The 19,793-nt window shown below is 38.6% G+C and overlaps 1 protein-coding gene across 6 annotated transcripts in view; it reads left to right on the top strand.

Annotated features, from left to right (window-relative positions):
* The window catches only part of VGLL3 (vestigial like family member 3), a 47,064-nt gene that overhangs the window by 8,865 nt on the left and 18,406 nt on the right, over positions 1-19,793 (top strand). For 3 of the 6 annotated variants that reach the window (XM_044251159.1, XM_044251162.1, XM_044251161.1), the window contains exons 2-3: positions 5,206-5,491; positions 13,135-13,659. In XM_044251159.1, the coding sequence (XP_044107094.1) occupies positions 5,206-5,491; positions 13,135-13,659 (811 nt within the window). The remainder of the gene's footprint in view (positions 1-5,205; positions 5,492-13,134; positions 13,660-19,793) is intronic. The other 3 variants (XM_044251160.1, XM_044251163.1, XM_044251164.1) reach the window with 2 other exon arrangements.

Below are 19,793 nucleotides of genomic sequence, written 5' to 3'. Positions count from 1 at the left end.
AGTTCATGTGCCCTAAATAAACCAATTTGTAGGTGTTGAAGTCCCTTTTGATGACGTCTTTGTTTTGGTTAACAATTCTTAAGAGTCTTGTAAGAAAAGCATGAACATTTCTGAGACTTGGGTATTTTTAGGAAGTATTGTGCATCTTGAGGAAAAAAAAAACAACATTAACTAGATTGCCTTTTGACCTCAATTCAGGAAATCTAGATTCTGATGATTTGAGATTTATCCTCAACATTTTGAATGTTATATATTATTCTCAAGAAAGAATGTAACACCAGGCAAGTTTCATGCTAAGAAGCAAATACCAAGTGAATACAGAATATGGCAAAAGTGCACATGGATAATTCACTTAGTTCAAAATAGGCAAGGAATTGATTTACTGTCACCAAAGCACAGATATCGGAAAGTAGCTAAGGCTTAAGGGTCTATGGAGGAGAATATTAAGACAGTATGATTGTCAGCATATGAGTCAGTTACTGTTTAAATTCTGTTCCTGTTTTCTTTGCACTCACACTTAATATTTTTTAAATGTATACAAATTGTTCAACATCATTAGTCATTAGGGAAATGCAAATCAAAACCACAGTGAAATACCACTTCATACCCACTAGGGTGACTATAGCTGTAATAATAATTTTTTCAAAATCCAGAAAATAACAAGTGTTATTTTTCTACCAAGGGATGTGGACAGATTGGACCCAAAGTACATTGCTGGTGGCAATCTAAAGCGGTTCAGCTGCTGTGGAAACAGTTTGGTGGGTCCCTAATAAGTTAAGTGTAGTGTCACCCTATGACCCAACTATCATACATACTTACCCAAGAGAATTGAAAAGAGGTGTGCAACCAAATACGTGTATACTCATAAGAGCACTATCTGCAGTAGGCAGTAGGTAGATATGACTCAAATATCCATTCGTGGATACATGGATAAACAAATTATGCTATATGCATGTAATGGAATACTGCTCAGCTATTAAAAAGAATGAAGTACTGGTTCAGTGTGAATGAACCTTGGAGACATTATGCTGAGAGAAAGAACCTAGAAGCAAAAAAGTCATATATGTATGATTCAGTTTATATGAAATAGCCAAGATAGATTAATTCCTAGAGACAGAATGCGGATCGGTGGTTATCGTGGACTGGTGGGGAGGAGTCAGAAAATAGGGAGTTAATATAACATAGGTACAGAATTCCCCTTTGGTTGATGAAATGTTTTGGAGTAGAGAGAGCTGGTGGTTATACAGCATTCTCGATTTGCTAAATGCCACAGAATCATGGACTTTCAAAAAGGTCAATTTTATGTGAATTACACCTCAAAGAAAAAAAAATTAAAAAAATTGGGATATCTATCAGGAGAGAAAAACTGAAAAAAGAAATACAGTACCAAGGGTAGAGAGAGGGATATGGAACAACAGGAACTCTCATAAACGGGCTGTCCGTGTGTAGGTTGGTGAAAATTACCTGAGAAAACCAGCAATATCTGTCAGGGCTGAGCCACATCCGTACTTTCCCTTTGGCCCAGCAATCTTCCTTTCAGTATATACGCCAAAGAAATACAGACATATGTTCATTAAAAGACATACTCAGATGTTCATAGGGGTACTATTTGTAATAGCCCAAATCTGGAAACTAGCCAAATGCCTGTGAGTGGTAGAGCAGATAAATGGATTACTACGCGGCAATGAGGATGCGCAGTAGATGACTACATGCGACAATATGCAGGAATCTCATGAACACAATATAGAGTGAAAGAAGCCAGACACAAAGGGTACATGCTATATGAGTCCATTTATATCAAGTACAAAAGACAGTTTTGGCAAATCACATTGATAGAAATCTGGATAGTGGTGGCGGTTCAGGAGGTAGTGTCTTGAAGGAAGCAGTGCCTTCTGGGGGTACTGATGACGTTCTAGTTCTTGATCTGTTGCTCGTTTCATTGATGCACTCAGTTTACAAAATGTATGAACTATACATTTATGATATGTAGCCTTTTCTGTTTATATTGTTCTTCAATAAAAACATTAAAAAGTATGCAGATTCATTGCATTCTAGGAAGGTTTCAGGCCATTTGGGTACTTTAGAATTCTTATTTTAACCAGTGGTATTGATGGTGAAGCTAATCGTGTGTTCACGTGTGTGTGTGTGCTTATGCATGAGTGTGTGTGTGTGTGTGTTAAATGTAAGTATTTAAGTTGGTTCACTATGATTTGTGAAAATCGACTCACCTTTATCAGAAAAAAGTACTAGAGAATGATAGGTAATGCCTTATATCCGCCCTATTGGTAGGTGTATCATAGGTTGTATTTTATTTGATAGTCTCCAAGCAAATGTATTTACTTAATAGAAGACCTGTCTCAAAGAGCTGGGAGAGGAAAAAAAAAAACATATCTTATATCCATTCAAAAAATTGTATTTAAATAGAGTCAATACATATATTTTAACAAAATCACCGGTGTTTGCCTATCAAAAGAAATAAGGTATCATTATATATTTATGTAAATGTGTATGTATATATACAGACATATATTACATGTATATAGACAGAATGCGGGTATAGTACAGTAAGGGATATAGGGAATAAATGCAACCATAAACAGAAGAATAACTTTTAGAAAATAGACTCATAAAAGATATTTTGATACAATGGCAGTTCACTTTTTGTTCACTTTTTCCCCATTTCATATTGAATTTTTCATATGTAAATTTAGATTAATTTATTTGAATACAACCATTCAACACTTGGCCAAAAAAGTGTAACATGAAATTTTACAACATTTAGAAAATTGTGTAATCTTAAATAAATTGAAAATCTATAGATTAAATTCAACAGTCATTAATTAATAAATTAAGATATTTTATTACTGCTATTACTGGTCATAATACTATGCTAACTTTATATCAGGATTTGTAGTTGTAAATCTTTTCCATATTTATAAAACTTTAATTTTATTTTATCTAAGAATTATTTGCTAATTGGGATAAAATAAAACATTGCCTTTCTTTGCATAATTAGCACAGCCCAGGCTCCTTCCTTTAAAGAATAAATGTTAAAATTGAACAAATGAAACAATTAGATTCAAAACCTGACTCTCACAAACCAATGCTGAACTAGACATTAACAGGAAAAAAAGATCAGTTTCAGGGATAGTAGTGAACACCAGTGGACACTGAAGTCACTCCCTCTAGATCAGTTTAAGCTCCTTTCCTATATAAAAACAGTGCTTCTTTTTCATATACCAGAGTACTTGGCAGAGAGTGTGTGTATATGCTTAACGGCATAACTTCAGATAAATACACAGGCACACAGAGAAATTGTAGTGTGATTCGACTAATAAATTGTAATATTTGTTTATTTTTAAATGGAATTTAAAGTCAGCAGTAATTTTAGAGGCCATTTGGTTCAACCCCCTTATTTTATACATAATCTTTGTTACCGTGGTGTTTTTGCTCTTGAAGTTAAACATAAACATGTTCAAACCTGTGCGACACAGATTGTAGGAAATATAACCGCACCGTCGTTACAACCGGCTATTCATCAACAAGGCATGTTCCCTCACAGGAATGAATTATCTATTCATCAACAAACGATAACCACATTGACACAGATTTTAAATATAAAGTAATGCATGTATTTAAAAATAACAGCTCCTACATAATAACCAACAGCTCATAATATGCCTGAATATTTCAGGGCCCACCTCCCTCAAGAACAACATATTCATTGCTAGGGGGAAAGGGCTCAATTTATTGAATGATGCATTTATAATTTGGGGCTATAGATTTTTGAAGCTAGTAATTCCATTAGAAACACGAATCTGGGTTACATGTTTTGATAACATTTGCAGAACTATGTGCTTACGGAGTATTCTAGAATGATTTACTTTTTTCGACTCATATTCATTTTCCAGCATGCATTTTTTTTCTGGAATAAAAATAGTATAACAAAGAAACAGGTTTTGCAGGTATACAAATGATAGAGAACTCATTTCATCATTAGGATAGTAAGTTTTATAACCTTTAGCATTATCTTATGTATATAATTCACGTTGAAGTTGTTACTTATAAAAATCATATGTACTCAATGAAAAACATTTGGAAATACTGTAAAGTAGGAATAAGAACTAGAGACCTTACTAGCCAGAAAATGATAACAATAACCATTTTGGTGACTTTTTCTTCCCTGCACTAGATCCCCCTCCCCTGTCCTTATAAACACATATAAGTATACCTGCATATTTTTATTATGCATTCTGGCTCCACCACTTTCATCCTCTGTGACCTTTAGCAAGTGACTTCACTTCTCTGTGCTTTTGTTTCTTCGCCTTTAACATATAGATGGTAGTAATAACCATGATGTAGAATTATAAAAATTAACTGAGGTAATAAGTTCAAAGTTTTTTAAGAGTGCTTGGAGTAATATACACTGATTATTATTACAGCTGTGATCATGTGTTTTAAGAATATTTTAAAATTATCAAAATTTTGGCATTTTTATTTGAAAGCCACCCTAGACATTGGTAATACCTTGTATTATTTTCAGTAAGCCATAATATCATCTTTTTTCCCCTCCATGATAATGGTGGCAAGTGGAACATCTGCAAAATATGTTCCATGCAAAATGGATCTTCACACAGACTTAGCTTTGTCATTTTAGTTTGATTTTTGAGAAATGAGTTTGGCACATCTGCCAAATCCTTTTATAAGACGCTACATTCCTGTTTTTATTTTAGTTTATTTCATTTATGGAAAGCTCTTTTCTTCCCCACCCCTCCCCCCCGGGCACCCCTGCCTGTCCCCCATTCCTCTCTGTCCCAAACTATAATGTTGATGTATGTATATTCAAATTTTAAAATAGAAAATTGATGAAAAACTGGAAAAAAAAACTTTTTTAAAGCCGTTCTACTTTGGTATTTTAGATTATGAAAAAGAGAAACCAAACAAACCTGTTACACTCTGAAAATATATTGTCTGATAATGATAATTTACTCTTTTTTTTTCAAAATTTGAAATAACAGACTTATTTTTTCAGGGTGGGAAGGAGAAGATTGGTTTGGGGAGGGAAAAGATGGAGTAAAGCACACTAAGAAGAATCAGTTTGCAAACATATGTTAATATTTAGATTTTTTTTTAAGTGAAAAGTTAAGTAGTTAATGCTTTTTTACAAACTGTCTTTGATACCGTGTTTTGTTTATTCCATCCCAGAAGAAGTTAGCGGTATACAGCAAGATGCAGGACTCTCTGGAAGTCACCCTTCCCAGCAAACAAGAGGAGGAGGAGGAGGAGGAGGAGGAGGAGGAGGAGGAGGAGAAAGACCAGCCTGCCGAGATGGAGTACCTTAACTCTCGCTGTGTCCTTTTCACTTATTTCCAGGGAGACATTGGGTCAGTAGTGGATGAACACTTCTCAAGAGCTTTGGGCCAAGCCAGCACCCTCCATCCAGAATCTGCCATTTCAAAAAGCAAGATGGGGCTAACCCCCCTATGGCGAGGTAAGAATTCAAAAGCAGATGCTCTCCAGGGCTCTGTCTCTGTTTCGCAACTGCCTGTACCAGGTTCCAGCTGGAGATTTGCCCCTGGAGGACGGATATCCACTTGCTTTTTAATTTTTAAGGACAGCAAGGAATTTCTTTCAGACAAACAGCTGGATCAGTTTTGTCACATGTGGAATGCAGGGTTGGAAAGGATGCAGTCACACCCCTTAAATTCCTCATGGAAAGTAGTGATGCAACCGGCCTGAGTTTATAGTGGCAGGACTGAGCTGTGAAGCGCCATTCCTTAAAGCCCCAATGGCCCAGTTTGGATCTCCAAATGATGGGCGTGCCTGGATCAGTTTTTAAAAATTAGCTCTTGTTCATTCCACTAGGTGATACGTGGTGACATAGCAGAAATCTGAGTCTAACCCAGGAGTCCAAACTTTGAAAGCCTTCTGTGTTCTCTTGATAGTTTTTTCTGTCTTGCTTTGTTGTGGGATGAACTCTTGGAGTTTACAATCCAGACATTATTGACTGTGTCTCTGTGGTTTAGACTATTGTTTCTACCTCGGTAAAAGTAAAGCAGTGGCCTATTTGATAGCATGTGGTAAATACTTTTAATATGTGTTTAAGGTGAAAAGTAGGAAAGCTTCAGTAAATTAACTGGCTTTAATAAATTAGTCTGATATGTCAATAATGAATCATATTAGGATAATGTATCCTAGCAGAGAATTAAATACAATGCCTACTTTTTTTTTTTTTTGGCGTAGTGGCATATGCAACCTACTAATCATTTAATTTGTAATATAGGAACAAGAGGCCCAAATTGTAGTTAGAAGTGAGTGATTTTCTGTAACACTATAACCAGGTTAGTTTCAAGTGAGGTGTTGTGCATATGCAAAAGCTCAACAGTCCAGTGTTTTTCCATTATCTGTGCCACTGCATAGAGACCTTTGGACTGATGTCCAATGTACAAGTAGCAAGGATGTATAATAGTAATGTTGCTGTAACTGTTGTTATAATTTTCTTGGGATTATTGGAAATTTGGCCTTCAGGTTTACCTCCTGTCTCATTCATTGACATGAGCAGCAAATATTAAGGTCCTACTGTGTTCTAGATAGTGGGAATATATCCTCAAACTTGAGAGTCAGAGCCTCTACATTCATGAAACTTTTTGGTGGAAGAGACAGGTAGTAAGTAAATAATGAAATGCCTGGGTGTTGTTTTACATAGGGTGATAATAGATACTCTCTCTGAGTCTGTCACATGTGGGCACAGATGGGAAGTTCAGTGAAAAGCAAGAGTGCTGCCCTGAGCGCGATGAAAAGCAGAGCACTAGCTAGAGACTGGGACTTTTATGACTATCAGTTTAGTGTATCTGGGTAGTGTAAACATGGCAGCCTCTTCGATTTTCATCCCTCCCTCGGAGTCTTAAGACTACATATATTGCATCTAGTTTTCTCACGTCATTTTCCCTAATTCCCTAATTCTCAAGATAATGCATTTCTGCCTGGAAAATCAAGGATACAAATGAATTGGATGATTGTGACTAAATTAGATGAATCAAGTTCATACCATTTATCCCAGATGAGAAAACAAAAAAGTTCTCAACGTAGAATTGATGAGCGTTAACTGTGAAATCTTTGCTTAGAGTTTCGTTATTTATAAAATCAGGGGGTTGAATTAAGTGACTGTTAACATCTCTTCTCCGTAGAGTTCTGTGATTTCAAGCGTATTATTAGAAAGTATTACTTACTTTCCATTATTGATAGAACTTTGCCATAACTATTTGTAGCTGCGAAATAGTCAGATTTTGATAAATACACATTACTTAGATGTGATTGAAAGGAGATTTACCAAAATGTAATTAAAGATTTCGAAAATAATATCCTTAAGAGAGGTCTAATAAATTGAGATTCCCATGTCTGCTGAAGAGAGTTACTGGTAATTTTGTATTAATTGCCGATGTAACACAGGTTTGGATAATGCAGTCTTTGGATTCTGTTCATTTTGGGGTTGCAATATAGACCTCTTACTATGTCTGACTACAACATGATTTTGGATTGAATACTTAAATCTCTCCGAGCTCAACTTCAACTATAGTATGTGTTTATTGATATATATGTTTCCCAGGGTTATTGTAAAGATTCTTTGATAATGTGTATGAATGATTTGTGGCCCAGGGCTTTATGCAAGGTGCTAAATGATGAGAGAGACGCCTTTTCTCTCTGCCTTAAGTAAGTTTCCACTCATTTGGCACATAGAAAACCAACCTTGGGTTTTTTGATCCAGAAACACTTTTCTGGAAGTTTCTCCTTCTAGCAAAAAACAGTGTCTTGCACAAAGTAGCTACTCAATGCTATTGACAATGTTGAAGGCCATGGTGGTGATGCTTTATGCAGGAGCTGCTAACCAGCTGTATTAAATTAAAGGGTCTAATTTATAGCATGAAGTTTTTACTTTGCTGCACAAGTGCTACAGTGCTACAAAGGAATTCAAAACTGAGTTATGTCTGATTGCAGAATGTATTGCCACAGTAAATCTTTAGACAAAGAGTGTCAGCAATAATGGAATAATGGTCATACACTAAGTGTGTGTCTTGACGGAGTTAAGAAAGTCCTCTTTTAGGTGTTTGTAGCTTTTAGGCAAATAATTGATAGGAAGTATTTGTACTTTACTTGGCACAATGTCACATCAATTACCTCTTATCCTAGTATATATTCTTATAGGGATTGAATAGGGCTTCTCAGTTGTGAAAATGTAACAAATCGGATTGCCCTTTTATCTCCATCTAAATAGAAAATATTGGCTCCAAATATGTCTATGTATTGATCTCAGTGCCCAAGTGTTATTACAAAAAGTGTGTGTGTGTGTGTGTGTGTGTGTGTGTGTGTGTAGGGAAGTGGAGCAGTTGAGTTAACAAAATAAAAGTATCACTCAGGGGAAAACCTTGCTGAGTGGTGAACTTGGTATTTTGTTGCTGTTACAAAATAAATAGTTATTCCTTGGTTTAATTATATAGTGTCTGCTTAGAGCAACTCATTCTCATTGCGAAGACCTCTCACAATGAGCACTAACCTGAAACAGTAAAAGAGGAGAAAGGGAAGGAGGGCGCATCTCTGAGCTGCATGAGACTGGGAAAGATGGCTGAGCGGCATCTCCAGGAAGCCCTGGAGGTCATTGCTGCCGGCAAGTTTAGGACACACGCATGGAAGGTAAACGAGGCCTGACTTAACGTCATCATCCTGCCTCCTTGGAACTGCTATTTTAGTCACAGTGTCTATTGTGAGCAACTCGAGAGCAAAGTAACTGGAGGACAAACTTTGAACATAATGGTAATGCCTAATCCCTGAGTGACAGAAAACACTGGAAAATGTAGCCTTTCACCTCTGACCCAACAATTCGTTCTCATGGGAACCAGAATAAGAGGGTGGGAATTAAATGAAAGTATGGACCCTTTGGATTAAGAGTTGAGTCATATTTCTTTCACTTAAGTTACTAAAAAGGTAAATGTTATCTTTTAATATTAATATTTTATATCATTATTCTGAAGATATGTTTCCTGGGGATTTTAAAGGTGACTTAAGATAGAGGTTTTACAGCATTCTATTGTACCATTTTCCTTTTAACATAGCTTTCATTTTTTTTTTTTCAAAATTAAGTAGTAAAGTGTTTAATTTATGAAATTAAATGTTAAATTTTCTCTGGTTTAAATTGTTTACCTTTATGGAGTTTTCTCTTTTTTTTTCAGAAATATTTAGAGCTAATATAAAAAGTATCCCATCTATTATGAAATTGAAAGAATAACTTGATGTTCCATGTTAAACTCTCCTGTGTCTTTTAAAGTATATTTCTGTAGAATTCACACAGTGAGGTTACTGGGTATGCCTTGGGTGGGTTGTATTAGGTAGCATAACATTTCTGTCATTTTTGTTTTTTAGAAATAGGGGTGTGTGTGTGTGTGTGTGTGTATGTATGTATGTAATGTTTTTTAATTCCCAAATGCAAATTGAACCGAAGTGTATTTAGACTTTTTGTATGTGTCATAATGTCAGTGCTGGCTGACATCATCCAAATATCGAGTCCAAAGTCACCACCAGGTGTTAACATCTGACAGTTCTGAATTGCCTCCACTAACCTGAAAAGTAATATTGCATGGTAATAGCTTGTGCACAAAATTTTCATATGCTTTTTCATCAAACAAATGTGGCTGTGATTAAGTACTCGTAAGCAAAGAGTCATGTAATGAAAAAAATTTACATACATATGAAATAAGTACACTGATTCCCAGGCATGAACCAAAGTATATCATCTGTTTCTTTGTATTAAGACATTTTTAACATCCAAGATACCAAATAGTGGTTTTGAAGTGTAGACGTCCATAAACATATTTTTCTCTTCAATATTGTTTCATTTACTTGAAAAATGCAACACTATCTTTGAAAAGGGCTGCAAAGATCTCTGTAGACTTTATATTAATCTCAGGAGATGTACAGACTGGGAAAATATTAAGTTGCTTCTAATTTTATTCTTCCCTGGGGCATTTTAAAGCTTTGTTCAGCCTTTACGGAGCACGTTTTTAAAAACAGATTTCCACTTCCATTGACAGTGTGTTCACTAATTACAATACAATTATTCATAAATAGGATAATATTTTCGGTAAGGAATTTGTTCATTATTCACATTGGTGCATGCATATCCAAATGCCTAAGCATCTAAAAAATAAAATTGGGTCTAAGTATATATAAATGAAAGGAAGTAAAAGGAAAAGTATCCAGGAAAATGACATAGACTCTGTAGTTTTGACATTTTAATGGGGGATTTTAATAGGGGGAACTCGGTGTCTCTGGCTCGCACCTGTGGGTTGGGCTTAACCGTTTTCATAATGGGATTCTGGCCCCATCAGGAGATGAAAGTTAAGAGCAGAATGAAGGGTTTGCTATGCAAGGATTGAATCTGTGACAACAAAGTGGCACAGATTCAGGTTGGCAGAGCTGCACTATATAATCTAAGGAGCCTCTATTAACTTTTGCATGGGCTTTAATTTTAACATTGATAGCTCTCATTGTGGGTGTGACAGAATAGTCTACACATGGCCACCATTTAAGGCAAATCTGAATTTTCTTCTCAAGGCTTACACAACTTTTTTTGCAGGTCATTAGCAGCCACTTTTCATAGGTCAAAGGGAGACAATTCTGAAATAAAACAGACTGGCCCCAATGCCAGTAAGTTTGACTTTAAGTGTTACTTTCTGCTAGATGTGATGGTGACAAAGCGAAGTCATTCAATTAACAGTTTGCCTGGACTGTTGGAAGACTTGAAGAACAATGTGCACTTCCATCCTTTGCCTCTTGGAGAATATCATTATCATTATTTTGTTTAATTTCCCCAAAGGACTTGAGAACCTTGGAGATTTTGTAGGGGTGGGTGGGAGGTGGGGTGGGGTGAGGAGGGAGAGACTTGAATATGAGACACCAAATGTCTGTCTGTCCAAAGAATGAATGGGGTGAATGATGGTAGCCCTGGTGTAGGGCTGACAGAGAGGGGGAGGGTCTGCAAGGCTAGTGCAACAGCCACTTGGGAAGCTGGAGAAAGGAAACATTTGAACACCATGGTGATATCCTAATCAGTTAGTCAAATTATATATACAGTGGCTGATTCAGGTTATGGAAGCTTTCCTCTGTGGCCAGAAAACTATGACCTGAAAATTTATGAAGTGAGAACATGGCTATGTCAGACTTCTGAATACTTCTGTTTCAGAGTAGTACTTGGGATTTTCTTCACTCAAAGAAAAGATCTAGCTAGGTTCTCTTCTGTGGAACTTTGTATGAAAATAGCATCTTATTATCCACGCATGACTCATGGGCTAAGCAACCTTATCTTCATCTATAGATAGACATCATAGGCCACTTCACAGAATGATAGAAACATAGAGCCAGAAAATATTTGGAATTTTAATTGAGATACCTCATATGGAAGAAACTGAGCCATGGAGAGATCAACAGATCCATTTGAGGTCATGAAATCAGATAAGGTAATTGGTAGGTGCTAGCTCTCTGGCTGAGCTCTCTAGACTCCTAGTCCTGAGCTTGTTCTTTTATAACCCCACCGTAGACAGCTGGCCGTAGCTGGAGTTGTGGATCTTTCCAGTCATAGATCTGACTGTATTACTCCCTGGGTTAAAACCCTTCAAAACCTCAGGACAGTGCCCACATTCATTACATGGCTGGCAAAGCCCATCTTAGTCTTCCTTGGACCCAGTCTGACTTTTTAGTCTAATTTTTTGCCACCTTCTGCCCACACAATTCTTTTTTTTCCCTCATATGCTATTTTGTATGTGCGTGTGTGTGGGGTGTGTGTGTGTGTGTGTGTGTGTGTGTGTGTGATGTTTGGCCTTTTACACATACTTTATTTGCCTAAATTACTCTTCCCAACCTCTTCACAAGGCTAGTCCTACCCACTTTTGTAATTTATTTTTTCTTAGGCTGCCTCTGTTCCCACTCTCTGTTCTCCCCGTTATGGGAACCCCTACCAGGTCACAATGACATGTTTACTTATCTGTCCCCTGCTAGATTGTGATCTTTTTGGCCATCCCTGACCTCCCTATGCTTGACACATAGTAGGTCATCTACAAATACGATGATTGAGTGGAGAAATTTAACTGAATAATTGTGGGGGTGGTTTCTCTCTTTATCTCTAAATGTTTTGTTTGTTTGTTTGTTTGTTTGTTTGTTTATTACCCCTCTGCCTAACCCCTTCTCCTACTTGTTCACCCTACTTGAATCTCCCCCACTCATGGTCATCACTGAATGCTAGATTTTCATGTCCTGGTTGCAATTGTGCCCTCTTATGGCACAATTGTGAAGTGTGCCAGCCACTGAGGCAGGCCACCTGCCTTCAGAGCCCCGTCTCTTACTTGCCAGCTGTGCAGTCTTGGTCTTCTTCCCTGCCTCAGTTTCCATCTCTCTAGACTGGGAGTAATAACAATAACTACCTTATTGGCATGACGATCCAATAGCATCATCCATGAAAAAGCCCCAGGACTAGGATCGGGCATTTGGTCACTGTTACTAAAAATGAACAACTATTATTCTCAATCCGAGACTCCCAGACCTCTACAGAAAAAATAAGCTTGGGCTGCGCTCTTCTTGATGGGGAATGAGTGTTGGTGAGCGTACGTAATTCAGTGTGATCATATTTCCGTTTATCACTTGCAGCATTAAAATGTGGTTTGAATGAAAATTGCATTTGCATTTATAAGAAGTTTGATAAATATCAGCATTTCCAATCTACTTGACTCACATACGAGGGCATAAGTTTCTTTACCTGTGATGTTTGTACCTGTGACCTCTGCCCAGACCCAACTGCAGCAAGCCACCCAGCAGGAAATGAAGCTTTTCAATCTCAGACTTGGCAAACCACAGCCCAGACTGTGACTGAATAAGCTAAGTGAACAAGGGGTGGGGGGGGCACTCACTCAGCACCTTGCACCGTGTGCATTGACTTGGTATGGGATCTCAGAGACTTGCCTAATATCGGTTTACCTCTGTGTGGGGAGAAAAGAGTGAATACTAATGAGCCGGTTTGTAAAATATGGGACAAGTAGAGGCAAGTCTATCCTGGAACTGAATCTTATGTAAATAATTTTTCTGTCTTCTCAGACAGCTCAGCTCTCTCAAGCCAGCGGAGTAGTTTCCCGACTTCCTTTTGGACCAGCTCTTACCAGCCCCCATCTGCACCCTGCTTGGGGGGTGTTCATCCTGACTTCCATGTCACTGCACCCCCTGGCACCTTTACCACAGCTGACCCCAGCCCCTGGCCAGGACACGGGCTGCATCAGACTGGCCCGGCCCCGCCCCCTCCCGTGTCCGAGCCCTGGCACTATCCTTTGGCATCTCAGGTGAGCCCGTCCTACAGCCACATGCATGACGTATACATGCGACACCACCACCCCAGTGCCCACATGCACCACCGCCATCCTCCCCACCACCACCCTTCTGCTGGCTCTGCCCTGGATCCGTCCTACGGGCCCCTGCTGATGCCCTCAGTGCGCGCGGCCAGGATTCCGGCTCCCCAGTGTGACATCACAAAGACAGATCCGACTACAGTCACCACTGCTACCTCAGCGTGGGCCGGAGCCTTTCATGGAACCGTGGACTTAGTGCCAAGTGTGGGGTTTGAAACAGGTGAGCTGGGGAATGTCCTCCTTTCCATAAAATGAAGCCACAGTAAAGACCTAAATATAGAAATGGGGAGGATGTTTTTAAATATTTTGAAATATTTGTTGTCTTCTACATATAAAACTGAGCGTTGACAATGTCAACTTCTGCACTCCTTGCGGAAGCAAGGTGACTAGCTTGAGGGAGGTGGCAGAAATTTTTTCTCATTTCTTAAACTAGTAACCTGTGTCTTTGAAGTGGAATCTCTACTACCTTACGTTTACAAAGAATTGAACACATTTTTAAAATCTCCGCTGTCTCTGTGCTCTGTACCATGTATAATGCCGAATAGAATTCAATAGCAGTGTGCTTCGGTAATTTTACCTTCTCTCCTCTTTGTCAGGTTTTACTTAGGATTTATAAAACTGCTTCCTGGGATATAAGCCATGGAATAAAATTGTGGTCTTTTGCAAAGAATTAGGGAGCATATTTTAAAGAATTGGAATTCCCTTGTCTTCCCTCCCTTCCTTTACTTTCTCCTCCTCCCTCTCTTTCTCTCGCTCTGTTTTAAAGACTTAAAAGACTTCCAGGTGCAGTGACCTGGAAGTCACTAAAGTTTGTATTCAACAAATTTCGATAAAATTGGTAGAGCAAATGTTTCTTCACAGCGCCTTCAGCTCCTCTCTGGAATTCACTAGTTCTGAAAGTCATGGTGTTAAATGTTTGATCTTGGTTTTTAGATCAGACTACTCATCTTAATAGTATTAATGGTTTTGAGTTCACAAAAATCAGAGGCATCAGAGGCTAAAACACAAGTCATTGATTACATCCCCGGAGTTTACATTCCGAAGTCACCCACCTCCACCTCCAATCCCAGGTTCTTTTCCTGGAATACTTTGTGATATATTAAGACTTTTTTTTTTTTTAAGATTTTATTTATTTGACAGACTGAGATCACAAGTAGGCAGAGAGGCAGGAGGAAGCAGGCTCCCTGCTGAGCAGAGAGCCCGGATGTGGGGCTCCATCCCAGGACCCTGGGATCATGATGTGAGCCGAAGGCAGAGACTTTAATCCACTGAGCCACCCAGGCGCCCCATATTAGGACTTTCTTTCCAGAAGTTTAAAGAAGCTCATTCTTTTCTTAGTTTTTCTAGTTTTCTTAGTTTTATTCTTAGTGTGCAAGGTTTTTCACCTGGTTGCTGGTTCACAGCAGAGGACTCCCTGGAGTAATCATTGCTTAGCATTAAGTTGCTGTGCCCTGACGTACATGAACATTCTTGTTTTGGTAAACTGGTTCTCTGCTGAGCTTTCCAGTGTTGCTTGTTGTTTAAACTGACGTGTTTCAGCTTCTTATTAAGTCCCCGAGTTTAAGCTGCTTCTCTAAACAATCAGGGCACTTGATTCTCTCTGTGTAGAAGAAGAGAACGAGATGGGGCTGATCACACACTTCCTTTCATTGCCACATACTACGCAGAATGAAGGCATTTCTTAAAGTGGTTTAATGCCTGGGATGGGATCAGATTCGAGTCCCAGTTTGGTAACTGCCATCATGGCAGCCAGTCTCTGGAGGCTTTTCCCTATCTCACTTCTGGGGTATCTATGTGGCCAGAGCTAACAGCGCTCTTAGTGGGCATAGGAAATATTTTCTCCTTTCGTAGTCAGTCCAGGCCACTATAACAGAATACTGTACACTGGGGGGCTTAAACAACAAACATTTCATTTTCACAGTGCTGGAAGCTGGAAAGTCCGAGATTAAGGTGCCAGCACATTCAGTGTCGGTTAAGGGTTCATTTCCTGCTTCTCGGCACTGTGTCCTCAGCTGGTAGAAGAGACCAGGGAATTCTCCGGACTCTTTTGTAAGGGCACTAATCCCATTAAAGAAGGCTCTGCTTTCCTGACCTAATCACTTCCCTAATCATGTGCCCCCTCCTTAATACCATCGCTTTGGGGGTTAACATTTAACATATGAACGCTGGGAGGGTCACAGACACTTGGTGTATAGACTGTGCATTGCGTAATGTAAAGGGGAAAAGGGATGTGATTAGGTGCCTTTGCTCTCTGTTTCTACTTCTCCGTCATCTGCTACCTACTTCTGCACTCCTTCTTATTTTGGGTGTGAGCTTTATTCACCTACTCATAGTTCAGAATTTTGACTTGAAATAGTCTTTTCAGGATGAAAAATTATGCTGCCTTTTGGAAGTGGAGAAGGGAGGATTTGGGTTCTTTTTGAAAAATCTCCAGTGGACCCATTTGGGTCTAATATAAGTAGTTCTTAATACTTACTGAGCTGTGAATTAACATTTATTGAGTACCTTCATGTAAGGTATTGCCAGAGGTACTTTATTTATATTATTGCTTTTAATTCTTAAACTAAATCTGAGCTAGATATATCTAGATTCATTAGCAATAAGGAAACAAGTCTCAGTTTTCCTATTTGAAAACTGCTTCTTAAATCTAAATGCCCAAGCTGGATTTGAACTAAAACCTACCCCAAATCTAAAAAGTTTCTAGGGTACCATCTCCCCATAAATATAGGTACATTTGACTATTAAGCCTATTACATGTTAATAATAAGGAATGCAGGTTTGTCTATTGGAAGTACATAGTGTTATCTTTGCTAGTGTGGTTTAGGATGATGATAGATTCACCCCTGTCCCATAGCTTTGATCCAACTGAGAAAACAAAGATGAAGAAATAAAGCAGATAAAGATCACGTTATTGGCATAATCATTGATCAGGCTGAATTGGAGGTCCTTGATTCGTTTTACTCCCACAATTGGACTTCTAGGGTCTTCCCCTAAGATTAGATTCTGGGAGATTCAATCCTAGAAAATATCTAGACTTCAGAAAAGATTCCCTTAGCCCTCTTCCTTGTCATGTAGTTTAAAGCCTCATTGCTGTGAAAAGAGGTTGATGGTTGCCCAGATTTGCCTTGAAAAGCATGGTCTGTGGCATGAACGTGGTGTGCCCTCCCTGCAAAGGACAGAAGCAGGAGGAGGGTGTGCCTTTCAGGTGCTGGCCTGAAAGAGAGGCTGGGGGAGGGGCTGAGCCATATGTACTCATTTTCTTCTCCTAAGGCCAGACGTACTATCAAATATCGCATCTCTCTTTTTCTGGGAAGAGTTATAGCGGAGTGCTTTAGGTCAGTTTCCCCAGGAAAACAAACTCGAAGATGCAGATTTGATTATAGACAATTTATGGGGTAGAGTTCTCAGGAAAACATCTTTGTGCAATGGGAGAATTGGGCAAGAGAAGTCTCACTACGATTACATTCAGCTGAGACTCAGTGGATTCTATAAGAAGTTCTGGAGTTGGGGGGCACCTGGGTGGCTCAGTGGGTTAAGCCGCTGCCTTCGGCTCGGGTCCTGATCTCAGGGTCCTGAGATTGAGCCCCGCATCGGGCTCTCTGCCCAGCAGGGAGCCTGCTTCTCTCTCTCTCTCTCTGCCTGCCTCTCCATCTACTTGTGATTTCTCTCCGTCAAATAAATAAATAAAATCTTTAAAAAAAAAAAAAAAAAAAGAAGTTCTGGAGTTGGGATTGTACTTCTTAATTGTCCTACTTTAAGTCAAGGTGGATGGGCTTTTATACATCTGCATTGACCAGTTACTGGATATGTTTCTCTGGAAAGGGCACGTGACATAAGGCAAAGTGACTTTATTCTACTTAAGGTAATTCCCAAGTCTCAGCATGGATTAGGGAGGTGTCTGACGCTCACGGCAGTATCCACGGCAGGGGAACAACTCAAGAATGGTAGCTACCTTTCCACTTTTCCAACTATGTAAAAAGAACAGAAGTTTCTGTGTCATATTCCCAAGCCAGGAAGATAGGATAGTTGAAAAGAATTTGAGGTGGGTTCCTCCATTCAGGTTATGCAGAGTTGACTAGACCAGGCTTAACTCAGGACTCAGCAGCAACACTGTGTGGCTCCTGAGCAGTCAAGGGAAGAGCTTGTATTCAGGTGATACACATTTGAAACTCCTCAATGTGCAGCTACCAAGGCCACCAAAATATAGGCCATTTTCACATCCTGTTAGGAGGCAAATAAATTAATCCGACTATGTTGAGAGCAATTTGGTAAAGGCTGTGACGTTTTCATCTGTAGGGGAAAGGTTTAATAAGTTTAGGTACATTTTTATTCTGCGGCCATTTAAAGAAATTAAGGAAATCTGGAAGACTCAAATGATACAATGCTTAGTGACAAAGGAAGTTTTGGAGTATCATGTATGGTATAATCCAAGAGTCAGCAGAAGTTTTCTATAAAGAGCCTGGTAGAAATAGTCAGTGCTTTGCAGGGTCACACGATCTCTGTTTGTCACCACTACTCAACTCTGTGTTTACAGTGTAGTGTGTATAGCCGCAGGCAGAACTTAGAGAAATGAAGATGTCTGTGTCCCATTAAAACTTCAGTGATGGACACCGATATTTTAATTTTATTTGTCATGAAATGCTTTTCATGCGCTGTGAAATGCTACTCTTTTTGTATTTCCTTCTTTCTCAGTCATGTAAAAACATAAATCCCATTCTTCCACTCTTAGCTCATGGGCTGTGTATAAACAGAAGTGAGCCTGATTTGGCCTGTGGGCTGAAGTTTGCTGGCCTCTGGTATAGTTCCATATGTATCACTCTTATCTGTCTACACCCACACATATGCATGTGTGTGCCTGTACTCCCTCAATAAAAATTATCTGGAAGCATATATCACAACTTTTAATGGTCATTGCTCCTGGCAATTAGTGTGTGGCCTGAGCTTTGAAGCCAGACTGCCTGGTTTTAGAAGCCCCACTCTGTCACTTAGTAGCTGCAGGACTTTGTGCAAATTACTTAACCCCTTTGGTGCCTCAAATTCCTTATCTTTAAAAGATGCTTCATAGGGTTGTATTGAGGATTAAATGAATTGAAGAAGTAAAACATTTACAAATGTGCTCTGAGGATAATAGGTACTCTTTAAATTTTAGCTCTCAAGGGAAGGTGATCAAGTCCCTACTTTTTGTAGCTTTAAAAAATATGTTCTTGATGGGGCTCCTGGCTGACTTAGTCAAGTTAAGCCTCTGACTTTTGATTTTGGTTTGGTTCATAATCTCAGTCATGGGATTGAGCCCCCCATTGGGCTCTGCTCTGGGCATGGAGTCTGCTTTGGGATTCTCTCCCTCTCTCTCTGCCCCTGCCCACCATGCTCTTTCTCTCTCTCAAATAAATAAATTTTTAAATATATGTTATTGAACTACATTTTACATATCAGATGCTTTACCATTTTAAAGTGAACCATTAGTTGCTTTTAGTACGTTCATGTTGTGCAACCGTCCCTACTATCTAATTCCAGAACATTTCCGTCACTTCAACAAGAAATCCCTATATCTTAGGGATATAAAACATATCCCCATACATATTCCTTCTTCCTTCTGTGCCCTGGCAACCACTAATCTACTTTCTGCCTCCATGGATTTTTCTACTTTGAACATTTCTTATGAATGTAGTCACATGGTATGTGGCCTTTTATATCTTACTCCTTTCACTTAGCCTGTGTTTTCTAGATTCATCCATGTAGCATGTATCAGAACTTCGTTCCTTTTTAGGAGTAGGTACTATTCTATTGTATAGACACAACACATTTTGCTTACCATTTTTTCATTGATTCGTTCCTGCTTTTTCACTAATATGAATGACGCTGTTAGGAATACCCATGTACTGATTTTCTGTGAAGCGATGCTCTCAGTTCTTCTGGGTATGTACGTAGGGGTGAAATTTTGGGGTCCAGAGAGAACTTTACTTTTTATTTTGCATACTTTTATATTTCTTGATTTTATCTTATTGATTATGATACAACATATTATTAGGTATGTACATAAAAATAAGATCTATCTTTATCATGCTCAGAAATTTTACAGTGACATTAAGTAAATTCTGTTGCATATTCACCATTCAGTGACCATAATCATACAATTTATTTCACTGAAATGCTGTCATTCTTCTTTCCTGTTATTGCCGATAATTTACTTAACATAAAATATACAATGTAATTCATCCCAACCAGTTTGAATTAATTTTTGTAAGCAAAGATTTGTTCATGAGGACTTTTTACTGAAATACAAAGTTTAATTTATTTTTAAGTTCCACTTCATCCACTATATTTAAAGTTACCAAAAGGAAAAAGGGTTGTGCT

The sequence above is a fragment of the Neovison vison genome, chromosome 6, assembly GCF_020171115.1.
Source record: "Neovison vison isolate M4711 chromosome 6, ASM_NN_V1, whole genome shotgun sequence".
Taxonomy (NCBI): domain Eukaryota; kingdom Metazoa; phylum Chordata; class Mammalia; order Carnivora; family Mustelidae; genus Neogale; species Neogale vison.
This window is presented reverse-complemented; position numbering and strand designations above follow the sequence as displayed.